Genomic DNA, 16,493 nt, shown 5'->3' on the forward strand with positions numbered 1-16,493 from the left:
GTGAGCCTGCGGTACAGCAGCAGACTCGTCTGGACCTCATCGTGGTGAGCTTGTCTTGGGGTCTGAGCCTGGTTGGTGGTTGCAGTCCCGAGTTGTGGGGGCAGATGATGGAGCTGTTGGGGCGGCTGGCGGGGCAGCGGGGGCATGCTGGAGGAGGAGGAGGAGGAGGAGGGGAGCGGCTGATGGAGCTGCCGGAGGAGGCTATGCGGCAGCTATACCAGGTGAGCTGGTCGATTGGATGGTGGGTGGGTGGGTGGTTTCACGGTAGGAAACGACACACATTAAAAAACCGTCAAGTTTAAGAATTGAGTACTTACCCTAGCACTGGCCGAGCACATATTGCGCAAGTTGACTCTCTGCATGGCTATCTGCACTTCCTGTCGATTTGCATTTCGTACATTCCCGTGCTGCTCGTTGCGCGTTTTTTTTTGGTTGTGTGGTTGTTACAGTTTTGATATGTGTGAGCTATGCGCGCTTTTCGTCCCCCATGGCATCATAATGTTTCGCAGATCCATGACCTTCCGTACAACCTGCTGTGTATTTTGACGTCAGCGATGTTGCCTTTTCATACATACCGACATACATACAGGCCTACATGAACGTGCGGTGCGACTACCCCACAGCAGTCCTGGCGCCAGGGCCCCCAGGGCTGTTACATCGTGCCGCTGAGTTGTGGCGGTTTCGGAGCGTGTGGGCCGTACAAGTTTCCGGACTGCAGCAATCGGTTTCGGAGGCGATGACGCGCTTGGGCCTGAGTCACACAGTTGAGGTGAGTGAGCGATTGTTGCTGACGTGGCAAGCTTTACGCCGTACGTACTGTTCCTGCTTCCTGTTCCTGGCGGCGTGTGGTGATGTAGCCGTGCCATGCGGGAACAAACATGAAGGCAATAATTGGGGGGCGGGAATGGGAGTAGATAGATACCAAGCGTAATGGTTAGGTTTCGCTTTTAGTCCTTTTGGGTGTATGCTATGCTTATGCTTAGTGTATGCTTAGTTCCTGTTGTGTGTATGCTATGGCATAGCCAAATAAGCCATCCTGGCCATTTCATTGCTCTATCGATGGCCTTTTATCTTGTCTTTCACGGCTCGGTTGCCTGTGCATGTGTGAGGAAAGTTAGACTGTGTCTGTGTCAGGATTTGCGTTGCGCGTCTGGACGTGCATGACGTCCAGGGGGGGCCTTGTCTTGCATGTTTTCTCACCGTTTTTACCCCGTGATGCAGCTAGTTGTGAACTCCTTAGTTGGTTGTTACGGTTTTCTTCTCCAGGCAGGAATGGCGCGGCGGGTAGGTAGTCATAATGCCATGCTTGGGTTTGGCAACCTAACGAAACCACCAGGCTCATGGCCAGGGATTTGCCTACTTTACCGTGCTTTACCGTACTTTGCCATACCTTACCATAAAATAAAGCTGTAGAGGGTTCACCCATAAAATGCTGCCTTTCCGTCGTCGAAAGCCTCACAATCCGAGCATCCAAGAGCCCAGCGTTTTCCCTTGGGAACAGAAACCCACGAGGAAATCTGGTTCAACTTCAACCTAGTTTGAGAAAGGGCGGCTGCCCTGTGGTGCTGCTTCCTCCTTTCCCGCGTCCTTCCACTCCTCTTTCTTAGTGGCTCGTTGACAATGGGGACTTCTCAATCGATCTGGCGATGGAGCTGGAGATACCTGTGGAGACGGCGGTGCCTTCGCACGCGACACAGCTACAGCGCGGCCAGCAGCGGCAGCAGCAGCAGCAGGAGGGGCGATGGAATCAGGCAACGTGGCCGCCGGAAGGATCAGGTATGGAGAAGCGGCCCAACGCCGGGACGGTGTGCGGAGCCATCACTGCAGCAGCGTGCATCACCGTGACTGTTGATGTTGTTACAGGGTGGTTAAGCTTCACCAGTGGCCTCCTTCCCGAGGCAATTCCCTGCTCTCCCCTGCTAGAGGGGCACCCTAAGCCATTCACCCCATCAGAGTGTACTCTTTGAGTTTGGCAACTCACCACCAGCATCCAACCAAATCTAGCGGATCAACAGCGCGTCAACTTAGTTCCTGGTCAGCTCGCGAGTTGATTTTATCACGTCCTACACCGTCCACAAGATGGGGGCCCATCTCCCATTTCATCACCCCGAGAGGTCGGCAGGCGGATTTGAACCCGGACGCGCCGGGACGTGACGGGAGCAGAAGCTAGGCCTTAACCTCTGCCAGCCGCCTGCCGGCTGTTATCGAGCGCGTGTGTCTGTCTACTAGGGAGCCTTGCATGTCGGTCTTCCTGCAGGTCTCACCTCTCAATGAAGGACCCGGAACAGCAAAAACAGCAGACGAACGCAAAGACCGTTTAAAGCTGTAAAAACGATTATCTTCCCATGATTCAGGCTAGCTCACCTCTCGATAGACCTCCAAAACGTCTTCATATCCGTCCGGGTTTCCAGTTTTTGCCTGTTGCACCCTTGCAGCCTTTATTAGGTATTCTCTGTTGAGGAGAGCTCTTGCCGCCGTCCTATGCAAGCGGAAGCCTTGCGGATCCGGTTTGGCACGGCCCCCTGCCTTCCTTGTGCACGCATGATACGCATGATACGCATGCATGCCTCTCAAGACCCTCCCCACCACAACAGTGAAATACAGCCGGCTACGTTCGATTGTCACGCGCATGCGCTCCTACCCGCACCCCCATCTTCTTCCTCTCATGTCCTGGACGATCCTTCCTCATCTGCTTGACATGTACGACCGCTGTACGTCTCCACCTACCCCGGTTCTGCACCTTATTGACATAATCAAATTTCCATCACCAGGGAAATCGTTAGGTATGGAGGCCGCATATTCCGGCGGCATCGACAGGGAGATTGGCAGCCGCACCAGCTCCAGCAGCAGGAGCAGAAGCAGGAAAGCAGCCACAAAAGTCTTGCGCGTGGCAGTGGAGGTGGACGGTCCCACGCACTTCACGTCCAACACGCGCCAGCCTCTGAGCACCACCCTCTACCGCCGGCGCTGTCTGGAGGCTCGTGGCTGGGTGGTGGTGAGTGTGCCGTACTGGCGCTGGAGCTCCGGCGGCTGTAGTCCCCAGGATCAGGAGGTGCTACTGCAGGAGCTCATGAGGCAGGAGGGGCTGTTGCCTGAAGGAGGGGCGCGGGTGCTGCGTGGGCCAGTGGCATCACCCTGCAGCCGCAGCTGAGGTAACGATGCAATGGAGCCGATGGCGATGAGCTATGATACAGCAGCCGCAGGGCGTCGATGAGGTACAGGCTGACACCGAGGCCGTAATGCTCTGGAATGGATCAATGAACTGTCAACATTACAGGGGACTAGTTGGACTGTTTTGACGTCAGTGATTATCAGCAGAGACACCATAGCCTGCATCGTAGCGGGGTTTGTTCAGATCCGATCCGCCACACCACCCAATAGATGGACACACTTGCGGACGGGGCCAGTGGCATAGTAAAATAGCTGGGCCAACGGAGACCTCCGAAAGGATTGTGTGAGGAGGGTTTCACGACGACGGTCTGTGCACAAGAGGAATGGTTGGTGTGGCGGTGCTAAACATCGTAAGTAAAATGCCATAACGTGGCCCTGGGTAATCCACTTGGATACGTTGCGACACACCTCTGGCCAGCAAGAGATCAAACCACGACCATAACATGCGGTCACCCTTGTTACCGCTATCAGCAAGTATCAACACGGGATGCCCATTCGCCAAGTCCTATCACACTCGAACCTGCCAGACCCAAATCGCCAAATCATGCAGAATTAATAACAAAGTAAACAGCGTCTAACGGTTAGCAGCACAGGGTGCATGTGCACCAAGCACTCCTCTGAACAAAACATCAAATGCCGAATTGCCTGCACATCCAAAATCCAGGTACACACGAGCACCATGGTGCCATCAACAAGGCTATTGTGGCCGCCGGGAGGCGGAAATAGAGCAGTGGACACACGGCGTGATGGCGTGTCACTACATAAAGTGGATGGGTGTTGCCTGCGCACCCGAAGAGATACGAAACATCTGGAGCACTAAAAAGGCATGTATGTATGCCGTGAAAGCATTACGTGGCATTGACGCGTTTCCGTCTTGGATGTTGGATCTAGGGGTGCTAAACAGAGGTGCTAAACAGAGGACGAAATTGTCAACCTTAAATATGCTTGACGTTTCTTAGAGTACACGTGACCATGACAATTACATAGTTAGCCAAATGGCCACGGGTCAACTGTTGGGCTTTTTCTGCCGCTGCAGATCCTGCAGTACCGACGTGCATAGCAAGGAGTATCGCAGCTTCTCTAGGACGATGGAAGCGCCCCTGGATGCATTACTCAAGTTCAAAGTCCTAGCCACAACACCACGTGAAGGCTCAATTATGCAGAGCAGGCGCATACGAACATGAACTAAAGCCTGCCGGTTGTGGCATCGACAGTTAATCCTTACCTTAATGCTTACCTCACCATCTGGAAACTTTTACTGGTATTCAACAAGGCAGGGTTGTTCATCCTGAAGATGACCCCATTCTCGACGCCTCTGGAAAATGGAGGCAAAACCGTGAAGAAGTCCCCTCAGGTGCCTTCCTAATGCGTGATGCCCCTACAAAAGGCCTTCGCGAGTTGGACAGATTGTTTTGTAAGCAAAAATAGCATCGATAGGAGCAAGGCAGCCGTGCAAAGGGTCCAGCATATTGGGGTTCGAATGCTTCCGCAGGTCTTCGCTCCGAACCTGCATTAACTGTAACCCAAAACGCTTTCCTAGAGTTGACCTACAAAAGTCCATACGCTTTTCATGCCTCAAATGCTTGATGTAAACACTAGCAGGAATTGTGAAGCGCTTTAGCCGCCGGGAAGTTTTACGGGCGTCATACTACTTTTGGTCAACCTTCGTGATGGCGTCTTGCTGTTCAGAGACATAATGCGGATAAATGGTGTCAAACCGACATGTGTCATCTTATTTGATAGGTTATGCTTGTCCGCGGCGCTCCGTTGTTCGTTGGTCGCGACTCTTGCTTATGCCACACAAAAAAGATTTCATCTCAGGCGTGCTTGAGCTCTTATTTCGTTATTGGACACGATGCGACATGTTAATCTTTGGCTTCCCTCGAGACCTATAGTAAAATAGCCATGGACCGGAAGCGCAAAGCTAGGATAGACCAAACACCTTCAGATGGCACCATATGCATCTCCATATCTGGACTCTCAACTCTCTGGGAGGCGACGCGTACATGGGACAGCGGGTCGCGAACCATCGGTGCCCCGCCGCAGCCACCCGATAGCAGCAGCGCCATCGCTATCAGGCCTCCAACCTGCAGCACAGCCAGCTCCCAAGTCCAAAAGGTCCAGCCTCGCCAAACAACCGGACTTCCCGAATGCTCGTGAGGCCGCTAGCGTTGGGGCTTCGTGGCGTGGAGGGAAACGGCACATGTCGGGAAGGCGAGGATTCCTGTTTTCGTAATGTTGCAGCGGGTCCATATCGGTTCAGCGGATCCTGTCCTTTGTACTGCCTATACTTTCCACCAAGGATAGGTGCATCCTTGCAAGGAAGGCGTGAGCCGCAAAATGCAGTGATCCCCCCTTCCACCTATCTCCCCTCCCCCAGCCGAACTCGCTCATGACGCATCACCTCGTCTGCCGCACCCAACCCCAATAACCTCACACCCATTCACGATGCCCCTTCTGGAACGCGTGCTGAGCTGCTTGCTTGCAGCGGAAAGCCGGAGGGGGAACCACCACCATCACAACAACCGCAAAGGCAGCAGGAACCGCGGCAGCGACAAAGATCACTGGGCCGATGAAAATGACACCGTCGACCTTGGCAATAGGAGGATCCGCTGCGCAGAGAGCAGCAGCTCAAGAGAGGGCTACGGCGTGCCGCCGGTGGACCGCGCCATTAGGACAGCCGTCACCGACCACCATCAACCACCACAGCTGCAACAGCCACAGCCGCAAATCTCAGGAAGGGCCATTGACACCGCAGCAGGTGCTGTGGACGCTGCGATCTACCATGGCCAGTCCAGCGCTGTTACTACTACCCGCACGTATAGGGACACTGTTCCGCGTTCTGAAACCGGCCCAGCTGTCGTCGTTGCCGCTCGTCGGATAAGAAAACAACAAGTCCTGCCGCGGCAGCTGCCAGGTGCTGTCGAGGTCGCCGGCCCCGCGGATGCCGTGTCTCATCAGCGCCAGCAGCAGCGACCCGCAAGCTGCCCTCGGACCGATAAACCGGGGAATGATTCCGCCAGCGTCAGCAGCCATGGTGACCTGGGCTCGAGTCGCAGTCTCGAGGACTCTGTCAGTCATGTCCTCCACAGCTGCACACCCCTCCGGGAGTTACGAGGGGCCACCAGCCGTCCTACAGGACGCAACAGCAGCAGTGGAGCGGGTGCTGCTGCCCATAGAACTAGACTTCATGCAGCCGGTGGTGGTGGTGGTGGTGGCCGTGATATTATGGATGATGTTGGTGGTGGCCTTTGTGGCGATGATGGCGATGATGGCGATGATGGCAACGGCAGCATTGGTGGGCTTGGCGGCCGAGATCAGGGGGGCGCGAGATGCATCCCCAGGGTCCCTACCCGAGCTCCGGCTCACCACCGCGCCATCAACAAGGCTATTGTGGACGCCGGGAGGCAGCGTAGCCATCAGGCCATACTGCAGGTCCTTGGGTTGGGTTGGAGAGGGCAGGGGAGCGGGTGAAAGGGGTATGTGTGTGTGTGCGCGTGTGTGTGCGTGCGTGCGTGCGTGTGTGTGTATGTGTGCGTGTGTGCGTGCATGTGTGTGTGTGCGTGTGTGTGTGCGTGTGTGTGTGCGTGTGTGTGTGCGTGTGTGTGTGTGTATGTGTGTGCGTGTGTGTGTGTGCGTGTGTGTGCGTGTGTGTGTGTGTGCGTGTGTGTGTGTGCGTGTGTGTGTGCGTGTGTGTGTGTGTGTGTGTGTGCGTGTGTGCGTGCATGTGTGTGTGCGTGTGTGTGTGTGTGTGCGTGTGTGCGTGCGTGTGTGTGCGTGTGTGTGTGTGTGCGTGTGTGTGTGTGTGCGTGTGTGCGTGCATGTGTGTGTGTGCGTGTGTGTGTGTGTGTGTGCGTGTGTGCGTGCATGTGTGTGCGTGTGTGTGTGCATGTGTGTTTGTGTGTGTGCGTGTGTGCGTGTGTGTGTGCGTGTGTGTGTGCGTGTGTGTGTGTGTGTGTGTGTGTGTGCCGGTGGGTCTGCAAGGGTGGAAGAATCCCTGAGGCCCCGGAGAGTCGCACGTCAGGGCTGCGGGTACTGCTGCTATTTACTAGGTGAGGACGATAAAAAACCCTAGGTGACGTGCAGCTGTACCCTGGGTTCGTAGGAACTGCGCCGTGAAACGTTTCGCACTTGGTGGTGCCTCTTTCTGCTACCTGCTTGCTTTTTTTCCTCAGATATACCTTTGCAGATATGATTTGCGTATGCGTACCTTTCAACGCCCTCGCGACCTTTCCCAACCGACTTGTGCGTTGCAGTTGGTTGCGCAGCACGGTGCGCAGTTCAACTCCGTGAATGCGGCGACTGCGATGCATCGGTTGGGTTCCTGCGGGCTGCAACCGGGCAGCTGGGAGGCGAGGAAGCTGCTGACCGACCCACGGTTCGCACAACTGGAGCGCCTGGCGGGTGAGTGTCCATGGTGATTGTTTTTAGTGGTGCGACACCCAATGACTCCGGAATGGTATGGGAGCAAACCCCGTACTGCACACGTACTGATTGTCGTGACTTCCTAATGCAGCATGGCGTTTTGTTTGGCAGCTTGGGTTGGTGCATATGCGCAGCAATTCAGGCACACAATGCTTGTTTGGTTCCAATTTGTAGTAACTTTGCAAACGATGTCTGCCTGTCTGTCTGCGGTCCTCGGAAAGCGAGTACCCGCAGAAGCAAGCTGCAAAATTTCGAGCCGAATGCACTTCTACCGGCCGCTTCATACCCTTACCTACCCTACCCGGTCATTACCGCAGCTATCCGATAATTTAAGTCGAGGAAAATCGCTGCTTTGCGAAATATGCGCAAAGAAAGAGAGCACCTTCACGTCCCGAACTCCCAGCTGCCCTGTCGTACGCTTCCCCGTTTGTCACTTCCCTGTTCCCGCCAATGGCCCAACGCCTTTCGCAACCGTGTCTGACACGTGCGTTATCCCATGTACCATGTACGGCACACCGTGTGGACGATGACATCACGCCGTACGCACCGCAGCGGGGCACCTACCTTCCTTTGATGGTCCTGAGGTGGCCAACTGCATGTGGGCACTTGCCAAATTAGGATACCGGGCGCCAGCGGCAGTGGCCAAGAGCCAGGGCAGGCGTGCGGTCAGCACGGGAGCCAGCGGGAGTTTGGGCGGCGGGGGGAGTGGCAGGGCGTTGCTCCTACAGGGCTTGAGCGACCGGGCAGGACTTGTGCTGCAACAGCTCACATCTCAGACGGTGGCCAAGACCTTGTGGGCACTGGGGAGAATGGGTAAGCCGGAGCCGGAGCCGCGGCAATGAACCATATCGCTGTGGGCCGGCGGGGGGGTGCAGGGGTGGGGGTGCGCAGTCCACCGGTACCTAGCTGGCGACGGTATTAGCAGCTGCATTTTTGTAGTACCGCACGGTGATGGCTGGGCCGCTGTCTTGCTTTAATGCATGGACTTGGAAAGCGCCATGACGAATGTGAATGTATACATGTGCACACGCTAAGTAATAGTATATACACTAATATATAGTCCTTGGCCTCACAGCTTGACGGAACCCCCCCCGCACTCGGGCGGCACTTGTAACTTGTAACTAAGCAAGATGCGCCATGATTGACGCCACGGCGAGTTGGTGGCTGAGGCAGCGCTGAAGAAGCAAGAGGCGAACTTCGGTCGTAATTCCCCTTGTGTGCTTTTATTTCGGTTTGTTTTAGCATGATGTAGCTTGTAAAATTGGTCTGGGGACACGCAACTGCTGATGCGGATTGCCTGTGCCAACATGGGCCGGCCGCATGGGTGCCACCCGGCGTTCCGGTGTTTCCGTGTCTCGTCTCACATCCCCTATGCCTGCTGCCGATGCCCTGGATGGATGCTTTCACCACCCAGGAAAGGAATGGTTGCTGACCTTATCCGCTCGATTACGTATAAGTATAATCTTGTGCCCCCGCCCCGCTCCACCCGCTCACCACACCCCGCAGGCCACCACCCTGGCGAGGTCCTGCTCCGGAACCTGTGCGACCGCCTGCTGCAGGTGCTGCCCCAGGCGAGCCACCAGGACGTGTCGAACTCATTGCTGGGACTTGCCAAATTAGGATGGAGCCCGGGGCCTTATGTGCTGGACCAGGTGGCCCGCGGGTCGGTGGCCAAGATTGGAGAGTTCAATGCGCAGGTGGGGGGTGTTGTTGGTAGGGGCGGATGACACTGGAGACAAAGTGAAGTAAGCCGTATGAGCCGAGTGAAGCCATGAGTGATTGCTCACGGTGCTTGCTCACGGCGAAGCGGCTGATGTGCATGGTGTTGTGTTGTGTCGTGGTGTATTGGCTCGTACCATGTCGCATCTTATGGCAAAAGGCAAATTATGGCATTATGGCATTTATTCATCCATCATGAGTATGAAATGCAGTTAGAAGCGTGAGCAGGAGGAGGACATATGCCTGTTGCCTGACCTTTGTGTTGCTTAGAAGCACGTACGTTCTCCCTCGCACCTTGCGACTGGTGTACCTGCGGAGCCCTTTAGCCTGTACCTGACAGCAGGAGTAAGCATGCGAGTAAAACCCTCGCTTTCAAAATCAGCGTTCCAGCGCGTGCTGCACTTCTGCACGTGCTGCTCTTCTGCACGTGCTGCTCTTCTGCTTGCATAAAGCCTCATGGCAAAACGTGTCGAAACTTGCGTTTACATATGCAGGAGCTGTCTAATATGATGTGGTCCCTAGCACATGTCAAACACTGCAACGCCAAGCTGCAGACCGCCATATTCCAACAGGTGGGATGACTAAGTGACAGCTTGTCGCCGGTGCGCATACTCGAGCACAGTGGGGGGTATTTCCGGGTGCGGGTGCGGGTGCGGGCGCAGGGGTATCCCTTGGCGGCACATGTATATCCCTGCCTCCCTACCTGTCCATTTTTGTCCAACTACCATCTCTCTACTCTATCCACCCGTCTGACTATCTGTTCACGTGCCTATCGGCGCATAGGGTTGCACACACGCAGCCTCTGCTGCTACGAGGTTGTCAATCACGTCGATGAAACCACTCACCCGCTCCCCCCCGCCCCCGCTTCTGTGTCGTCCTGCGCCGCCTTTGCAATTGTATTTTTTACTTCCTGCGTTTTCTTCCGTTTTCATAGAGGTTCTTTAGGGCTTCTTATTTCCAGCTTCCCCGGTCAGCCAGCTTAATACTCCCTTTCAGCAGCATTCGCATGCGTTCTTGTCTTTATCGTTCGCTGCTCAACTCTCCCACCTCTCTGCCTCGCATGTGCCTTTGCCCGCTGCTTCTGCTGCCTGGCCAGGTGAGTCCAAAGGGAGGTTCGAGCTTTTTCGGTATATCGCGTTGGCGTCGGTCGGCTAGCCAAACTAGGATAGTGGGGTCGGTCGGGTCGGTCGCGCGTTTTTTTGGGGGTTTGGGAGGAGCACTTGCATACCGACAGCTTATCATTACCAGCAAATCAGCTAATTCTCCAGGCCAGCAGCAAACTTTATTCCAGCTTTACGACAGCAGTGCTTAACTACTTCTCCGCCGCCTCTACACCTACTTTTCTACACCTACTTCTTTATGGCTTGGCATGACTGCTTTCTCTGCTTTTTTAGTCCTGGCGGCTTAGGTAGGTAGTTTTTCCGACATCAGCTTCACTACGTCATCCCGAGGTCGCGGTCTTCACGGACGCCTTTCGGTCAGTTCTACGTCTGGTACACTCTTGCCCTGCCAGCAGCTTCACTCGTTTGTGGTTCGTCTTTCCCCGCCCCTCCTGGTGCCGCCACCCCATGCGAGCGCATGACCTCACTGCCCCATGCATTGCATTGCACCTCCCATCTATGAATATCTATCCCCTCTGAAGGCCCTGAAACGGCTTCCGGAGTTCAACCCGCAAAACATCTCCAACCTGATCTGGGCCGCTGCGGCCCTGGAGCTGAGGCCTTATGGTATGACTGCTACTGCTACTGCTGCTGCTGCCGTTGTCGGTGGCGGGGACGATGATGGCGGTGCTGGTGGTGGTGGTGGTGGTGAAGGTGAGGGCGCCAAATCGCAGCAGCAGCATTCACAGCAGCAGGAGGGCGGCATCCCCGAGGAGCTGCTGCGGATTTGCTGTGATCGTGCGGCGGCGACGCTGCAGGCAGGTTTCTACCACCGGTTGCTAGCCTGCTGGTTGGCTTCATGGTACCGCAGGGCACATGACGGCGCGTCTGCAGCTGCTGCTGTGAGGGATCGGATGCGTGACGAGGATATACATATAGATGCCATGTATTCATGCCTTATTGTTGTATTCTATCGCGCTCTACCTTGCTGCCGCTTGCACCGCCAGCGACCCTCCCTCCCCCAAAAGGCCGCCATCGTTCGCGTCACGTGCCGCCCAACCCACCCACCCCTACTGCCCAACCCGACAGCACTTCACCTACCAGGAGCTGTCCAACCTGCTGTGGTCCACCGCCAAGATGGGCTACTTGCACGAGCCCCTGATGCGAGCGGCAGCCAGACAGGCGGCCAGACAGCTGGCAGCGGAGGTGGAGGAGCGGGAAGGCAGGGAGGAAGAGCAGCTGGAGGACGAGAATGGCAGAGGGGACAGCAGCGGTGGCGGTGAAGAGGACGACCTGGCGGCGGCGGAGTGCAGGGCAGCAGCCAGCCGGCCTTCAGCTCGAGGTTGTGTTCGGTCCTGGTCCAGCCAGGCGGTGTCCAACACCACTTGGGCTTTCGCCACGCTGGGGCTGCACCCGGGCGTGGAGTTCCTGAACCAGGTGATGGCGGCGGCGCTTTGAAGCCAGCGCGCTGTTGGGGTGTATGCAGGGCTGCTGTTGGTTGGGTGGGTGGGTGGGTGGAAATGAAGCAGCTGATGAACCGACTGGGGTTGTGATGTCTGTCCAACATGGTATTGTAGATGCGGGTAGATGCTGGTGTCGTGGATTGTGCCGGAAGCTGACGCTGCATGTCGGAAGAGAGCTACGGCGATCGATGTTTGATGTTAAATTTTGGGTGGTTTTCGTGTGTTACGTCGTCATACCGGTTTCTTGCCTGGCTGCCTGCCTGCCTGAAGCATAAAGCAGTACCTGCCCCCGCGGACCTGAAGGCGCCCCCCAAGGCTGACCTACCGGTATATCGCGTCTAACGTGTTCTGGTGTATAATGTTTCGTGCATCGCGTATACAAGCATATATGTTCACGGGATCACGGTATGTACGCAGCGTGCAATAAGACTGCGGGGTCGCATGCAGTCGTGTGTTCATCCCGCGTTCCCAGAGGAGTGGTGTGGCGCCGGTGGTGTCTCCGGCTCCTTGGCGGGGTGTTTCCCAAATCCTGACGCTGTGAAGTGCAGGTGTGGATAACGATCACCTAAGCCTTCCCCAACCCCACTTAGCACCGTTTTCTTCGCCGCGCGCTGATGTGTGTAGCCCGAAGTTGGCCGACCTCCCAATTGTCCCGCCCGTCACGCCGCCTGCTTTTTCTTCTCCGCTCCCGGAACCTTAATCTTAATCCTTGCACGACTCTGCTTTCCTTGTCATTCGGCTTTCCATTGAAGGCTTCTTTTTTCCCCTATTATCACCTTCCCTTAATACAGTTTTTTCAGCAGCACTTTGCATTCCTTCCCTTGTTCGCTTCCTTGCTGCTCACAAACCGTTTTCCTTTCTNTTGCATGCCCTCTACCCGCTGCCTCTGCCGCTGCCCGCTGCCTCTGCCGCTTGTGCCGCCTGGCCAGGTGAATCCGAGTAGCTTCGAGTTTTGTCGGTGTACCGCGTTGTGTCGGTCGGCTAGCCGGGCTAGGGTTTGGGGGCGTTGGGGGGTTGGGAGGAGCACTTGCATGTCACCAGCAGCTTACCACCAGCTTATCAGCCAGTTCTGCCCAGGTTCCTCCATTCCGCCGCCAGGCCGGCAAACCATTTGTTTCCAGCTTACGTCACCTCTTTCTCTACTCACGTCAGCTTTTCGCTCTTCGCCGCCTTTGCACCTACCTTTAGAATATTACGGATGGTTCTCCTGCTCTCTTTCCGCACTTTATGTTAGTCTTGGCGGCTAGGTAGGTAGTTTTCCGCTATCGTCTTCATTACATCATCGCGAGGACTTCTTCTTCACAAGCGCCGACTGGTTAGTTCCTTACTTCTGGCGCATCAGTCTTGCCTTGGCAGCAGCTTCATTCGTTCGAGGGAGGGGGTTCGCCTTCCCCTCCTTCTCCCTCCCTCCCCCTCCCTCTCGCTCCCTCCCCCTCCCTTGCCCTGGCAGCAGCTTCACTCGTTTGTGGTTCGTCTTTCACCCTCCCCCTTCATCCCAGGTCTGTCGGCACCTCTCCAGCCCTGTCCATGTGTGCAGCTACAAGTGGCAGGAGGTCGCCAACACGGTGTGGGCCCTGGCCTCACTGGGACACCGGGACACGGAGGCGCTGAGGGAGGTGGAGAGGGAGGTGGCGGACAGGATCAGAAGCGGGAGCGGGAGCAGCAGCGGGATCAGGAACACGAGGGGAAGGGAGAAGCAGGGCGGGGACGTGATGGAACCACTGACGCCATCAAGAAGCCTCCAGGAAGAGGACGAGGAGGAGGGAGTGGCGGAGGGAGCGCACGAGGATCGCCCGCAGAGCAGGTGGGGGTGCAGCTGGGGGTGCTGTGACCAGGCAGGGAAGATGTGCACGGCATGGCAATGCACTTCCCGCCATCCGCTCCTGACGGCCTTGGAGCACGGTCTTGGAGCATGGGCAGGATGTAAGAGGGCAGAGCTGCAGGCCGCTGCTTTTCACATCAGGGCAACAAATCCTAGCAACGCTATGCGCGTTGACTTCAGCATCCGTTGCCCTGGCCGTACGGCCTTCCCTTATCCTGATCGTCATAAGAGCACACGCACGTGAACTATATGCAACCCAACACACGTCGAGCTTTTTCTCTACGTATCAAAACCCCAATGGGCCTTACCTTACCTGCCCACGCAGGCTTCTCCCTTCCAAACCTCACCAGCTGCGACCCCAGCACATTTCCAACCTGCTCTGGTCGTACGCCAGTCTGCAGCACCCAGCACCCCAGCTCTTTACCGCGCTGATGCCCCTGCTGGTGCGCCACCTGCCCCAGTTCAGCAAGCAAGAGATTAGCAACAGCGTTTGGGCGGCGGGGAGGCTGCAAGTGTACGACCCACGGGTCATGGACGCCGTGGCGGAGCACGTGTGTGCACACCGTCTGCCGTACTTGAAGCCCCAGGAAGTGGCGAACATTGCTTGGGCGTTTGGGGCCCTTCGGCACGCGCATAAACCCCTGATGGATGGTCTGGTGCGGCGCGCTGTACATTTCATGTCGACACCGCCATCCTCCTCGTCATCATCATTATCATCACCATCTTCATCGTCATCGTCATCATCACTATCATCGGCGACACCGTTCCAGATATCGCCATCCATGCCGTTGCTATCGCCTTGCCCCTCTTCATCGTCGCCATCCGCACACCGTCGCTATGATAACCCACACGACGAGGACGTCGTCACGCGGCGTCCTCCCGTCAGTGGCTCACTCAAGATGCAGGAGCTGGCGAGCATCTGTGGCGCTGTGGGGCTCTTTGGTTGGCGCTACCCGGCGTTATTGGAAGCCACCACGAGGCGACTTACGGCATACATCAACCAAGCAACCCAATCAACTTCGCCATCGGCACCGACTCCGCGGCATGAAACGATACAGGGTATCCAGCACCAGCACCAGCAGCAGGAAGCACACCGTGCTGAGCGCTGCCAGCCGCAGCAGCAGCAGCAAGAGCTGAAGGCCCGGGATATTGTCAACCTCTCTTGGGGTCTGAGCCTGGTTGGTGGTTGCAGTCCCGAGTTGTGGGGGCAGATGATGGAGCTGTTGGGGCAGCTGGCGGGGCAGCGGGGGCATGCTGGAGGAGGAGGAGGAGGGGAGCGGCTGATGGAGCTGCCGCAGGAGGAGCTCGTGCAGATTTACCAGGTACGTCAGTAGGTCGGTGCGCGTGCCGTCTTTTTTCTGGATACGTGTCCTTTGTCCTCGCTTCATGTGTCTTGCCTGGCTGCATGTCCCCGGTTTCATATTCCAGCTCTAATCCAGAGAGCCACCTCATTTGGTCCCTAACAGTCCGTATCTCGGGCGGCCGTCTGCTCAAAGTCAGACTCTCTCCGAGGTACGCAGTTGGGATGACACTGCTTTCCCACACGAGCACCCCGCATCACTCGTGTAATGACATCCTCCCCAGCTGACGGGCGGGCCGCACCGTGCTGCTGCTGCTGCCGTGTCCCACATCGCACATCGCTTCGCTTGGCCTCGATGCAGACTTTCTTACACGTGCAGCTGGACTTTCCTGTCACTACTGCTACTGCTGGTCCTGATGCTGGTGGTGGACTTCACACCAGTCCTCCTGGGCTGTTGGTGGCGGGTCGTGAGGCCTGGCGGCAGCTGAGCCAGCAGGGGGCGCAGGTGTCGAGCTTCCAGTGGGAGGTGTCCAAGACGCTTACCCGGCTAGGGCTCAACCACAGCGTGGAGGTGCGGTCGCTGCGTTTGTAGCTTGATGGTTGGCCTTTTGGACGCCACGACACAACATTTCGGGCCTTACATGGGCGCGCGTCTGTTGCTGTCTAGGCTGGGCTTCCCCTTTTTCCTAAAATGTGCGAAACGAAACGTGTGCTGCCGTTGCTGTTCCTCCTGCCCGACCCCACCAAACTTCGTACACGGCCCTGTCCATTCCGCAACTCTCAGCTGCTCACCAGTGGCGGGAAGTTCTCCATTGACTTGGCGCTGGAGCTGGTGGCAGAGGTAGAAATGGAGATGGAGCAGGCAAAGGAGGACAATATGGAGAGCGGGGAGGTGATGGGGCCTGCAGCGCTCACGGAGCAACCCAAGCAACAGCAGCCGCAACCCCACCTCCACTACCAGCCTCGAGGCCGGGATGAGGGGAAGCGACGAGGTGAGTCGACGCTGCTTAGGTTTCATTTTTGATTCCTGTTTGTAAAGTAGATGAACTTGTGTCGAGTTCAGTGAAAGGGCGGCACGTCTTTGTTCTGTTCACAATGCTCGTGCGCTATCGGTGTTTATCCCGCAAGTAGCATCCGTGGTGTGTGCATCTTCCCGGCGCCTTGCCTGCCGGGCTATAATGGCTGCGGTGTAACTCCAGCGCCTCCCACTGGGCTCCAGTAGCCATGTTGGACTACACACCGGCAATTTTTGCACGGTGGTGGGCGACGTGGATAATCCGGTGGACGTCGTGGATTGGACTATCCAATGCGAGCGTGCAAAAGTTTCACATGTCTTCGTTTAGATGTCTGCGCATGTTCCCAAAGCCTCTGCATGTGCGACATTGCGCGACATGTCATCCCGACATAATTGCATCGCTGTCTTGGGTCTCTTTCGTTTTCCACATGGCTGCCGCGATTCATCCCTTGACGTTTCTCAAGACATCCGTGATAGC

At 56.5% G+C, this 16,493-nt stretch overlaps 1 protein-coding gene across 1 annotated transcript in view; it reads left to right on the forward strand.

The window, feature by feature from the left end:
• Nucleotides 1-16,493, forward strand: part of VOLCADRAFT_92047 (uncharacterized protein) — a gene marked incomplete at both ends in the record, with an annotated part of 31,103 nt that overhangs the window by 14,359 nt on the left and 251 nt on the right. Inside the window, 15 exons of the mRNA XM_002951445.1 lie at nt 86-221; nt 590-769; nt 1,608-1,776; nt 2,595-2,995; nt 6,311-6,469; nt 7,428-7,575; nt 8,149-8,409; nt 9,103-9,293; nt 9,810-9,887; nt 11,234-11,317; nt 11,505-11,852; nt 13,398-13,682; nt 14,162-15,022; nt 15,362-15,571; nt 15,785-15,992. Of these exons, the coding sequence (XP_002951491.1) occupies nt 86-221; nt 590-769; nt 1,608-1,776; nt 2,595-2,995; nt 6,311-6,469; nt 7,428-7,575; nt 8,149-8,409; nt 9,103-9,293; nt 9,810-9,887; nt 11,234-11,317; nt 11,505-11,852; nt 13,398-13,682; nt 14,162-15,022; nt 15,362-15,571; nt 15,785-15,992 (3,719 nt within the window). The remainder of the gene's footprint in view (nt 1-85; nt 222-589; nt 770-1,607; nt 1,777-2,594; nt 2,996-6,310; nt 6,470-7,427; nt 7,576-8,148; nt 8,410-9,102; nt 9,294-9,809; nt 9,888-11,233; nt 11,318-11,504; nt 11,853-13,397; nt 13,683-14,161; nt 15,023-15,361; nt 15,572-15,784; nt 15,993-16,493) is intronic.

This window comes from Volvox carteri, assembly GCF_000143455.1.
Source record: "Volvox carteri f. nagariensis unplaced genomic scaffold VOLCAscaffold_24, whole genome shotgun sequence".
NCBI lineage: Eukaryota > Viridiplantae > Chlorophyta > Chlorophyceae > Chlamydomonadales > Volvocaceae > Volvox > Volvox carteri.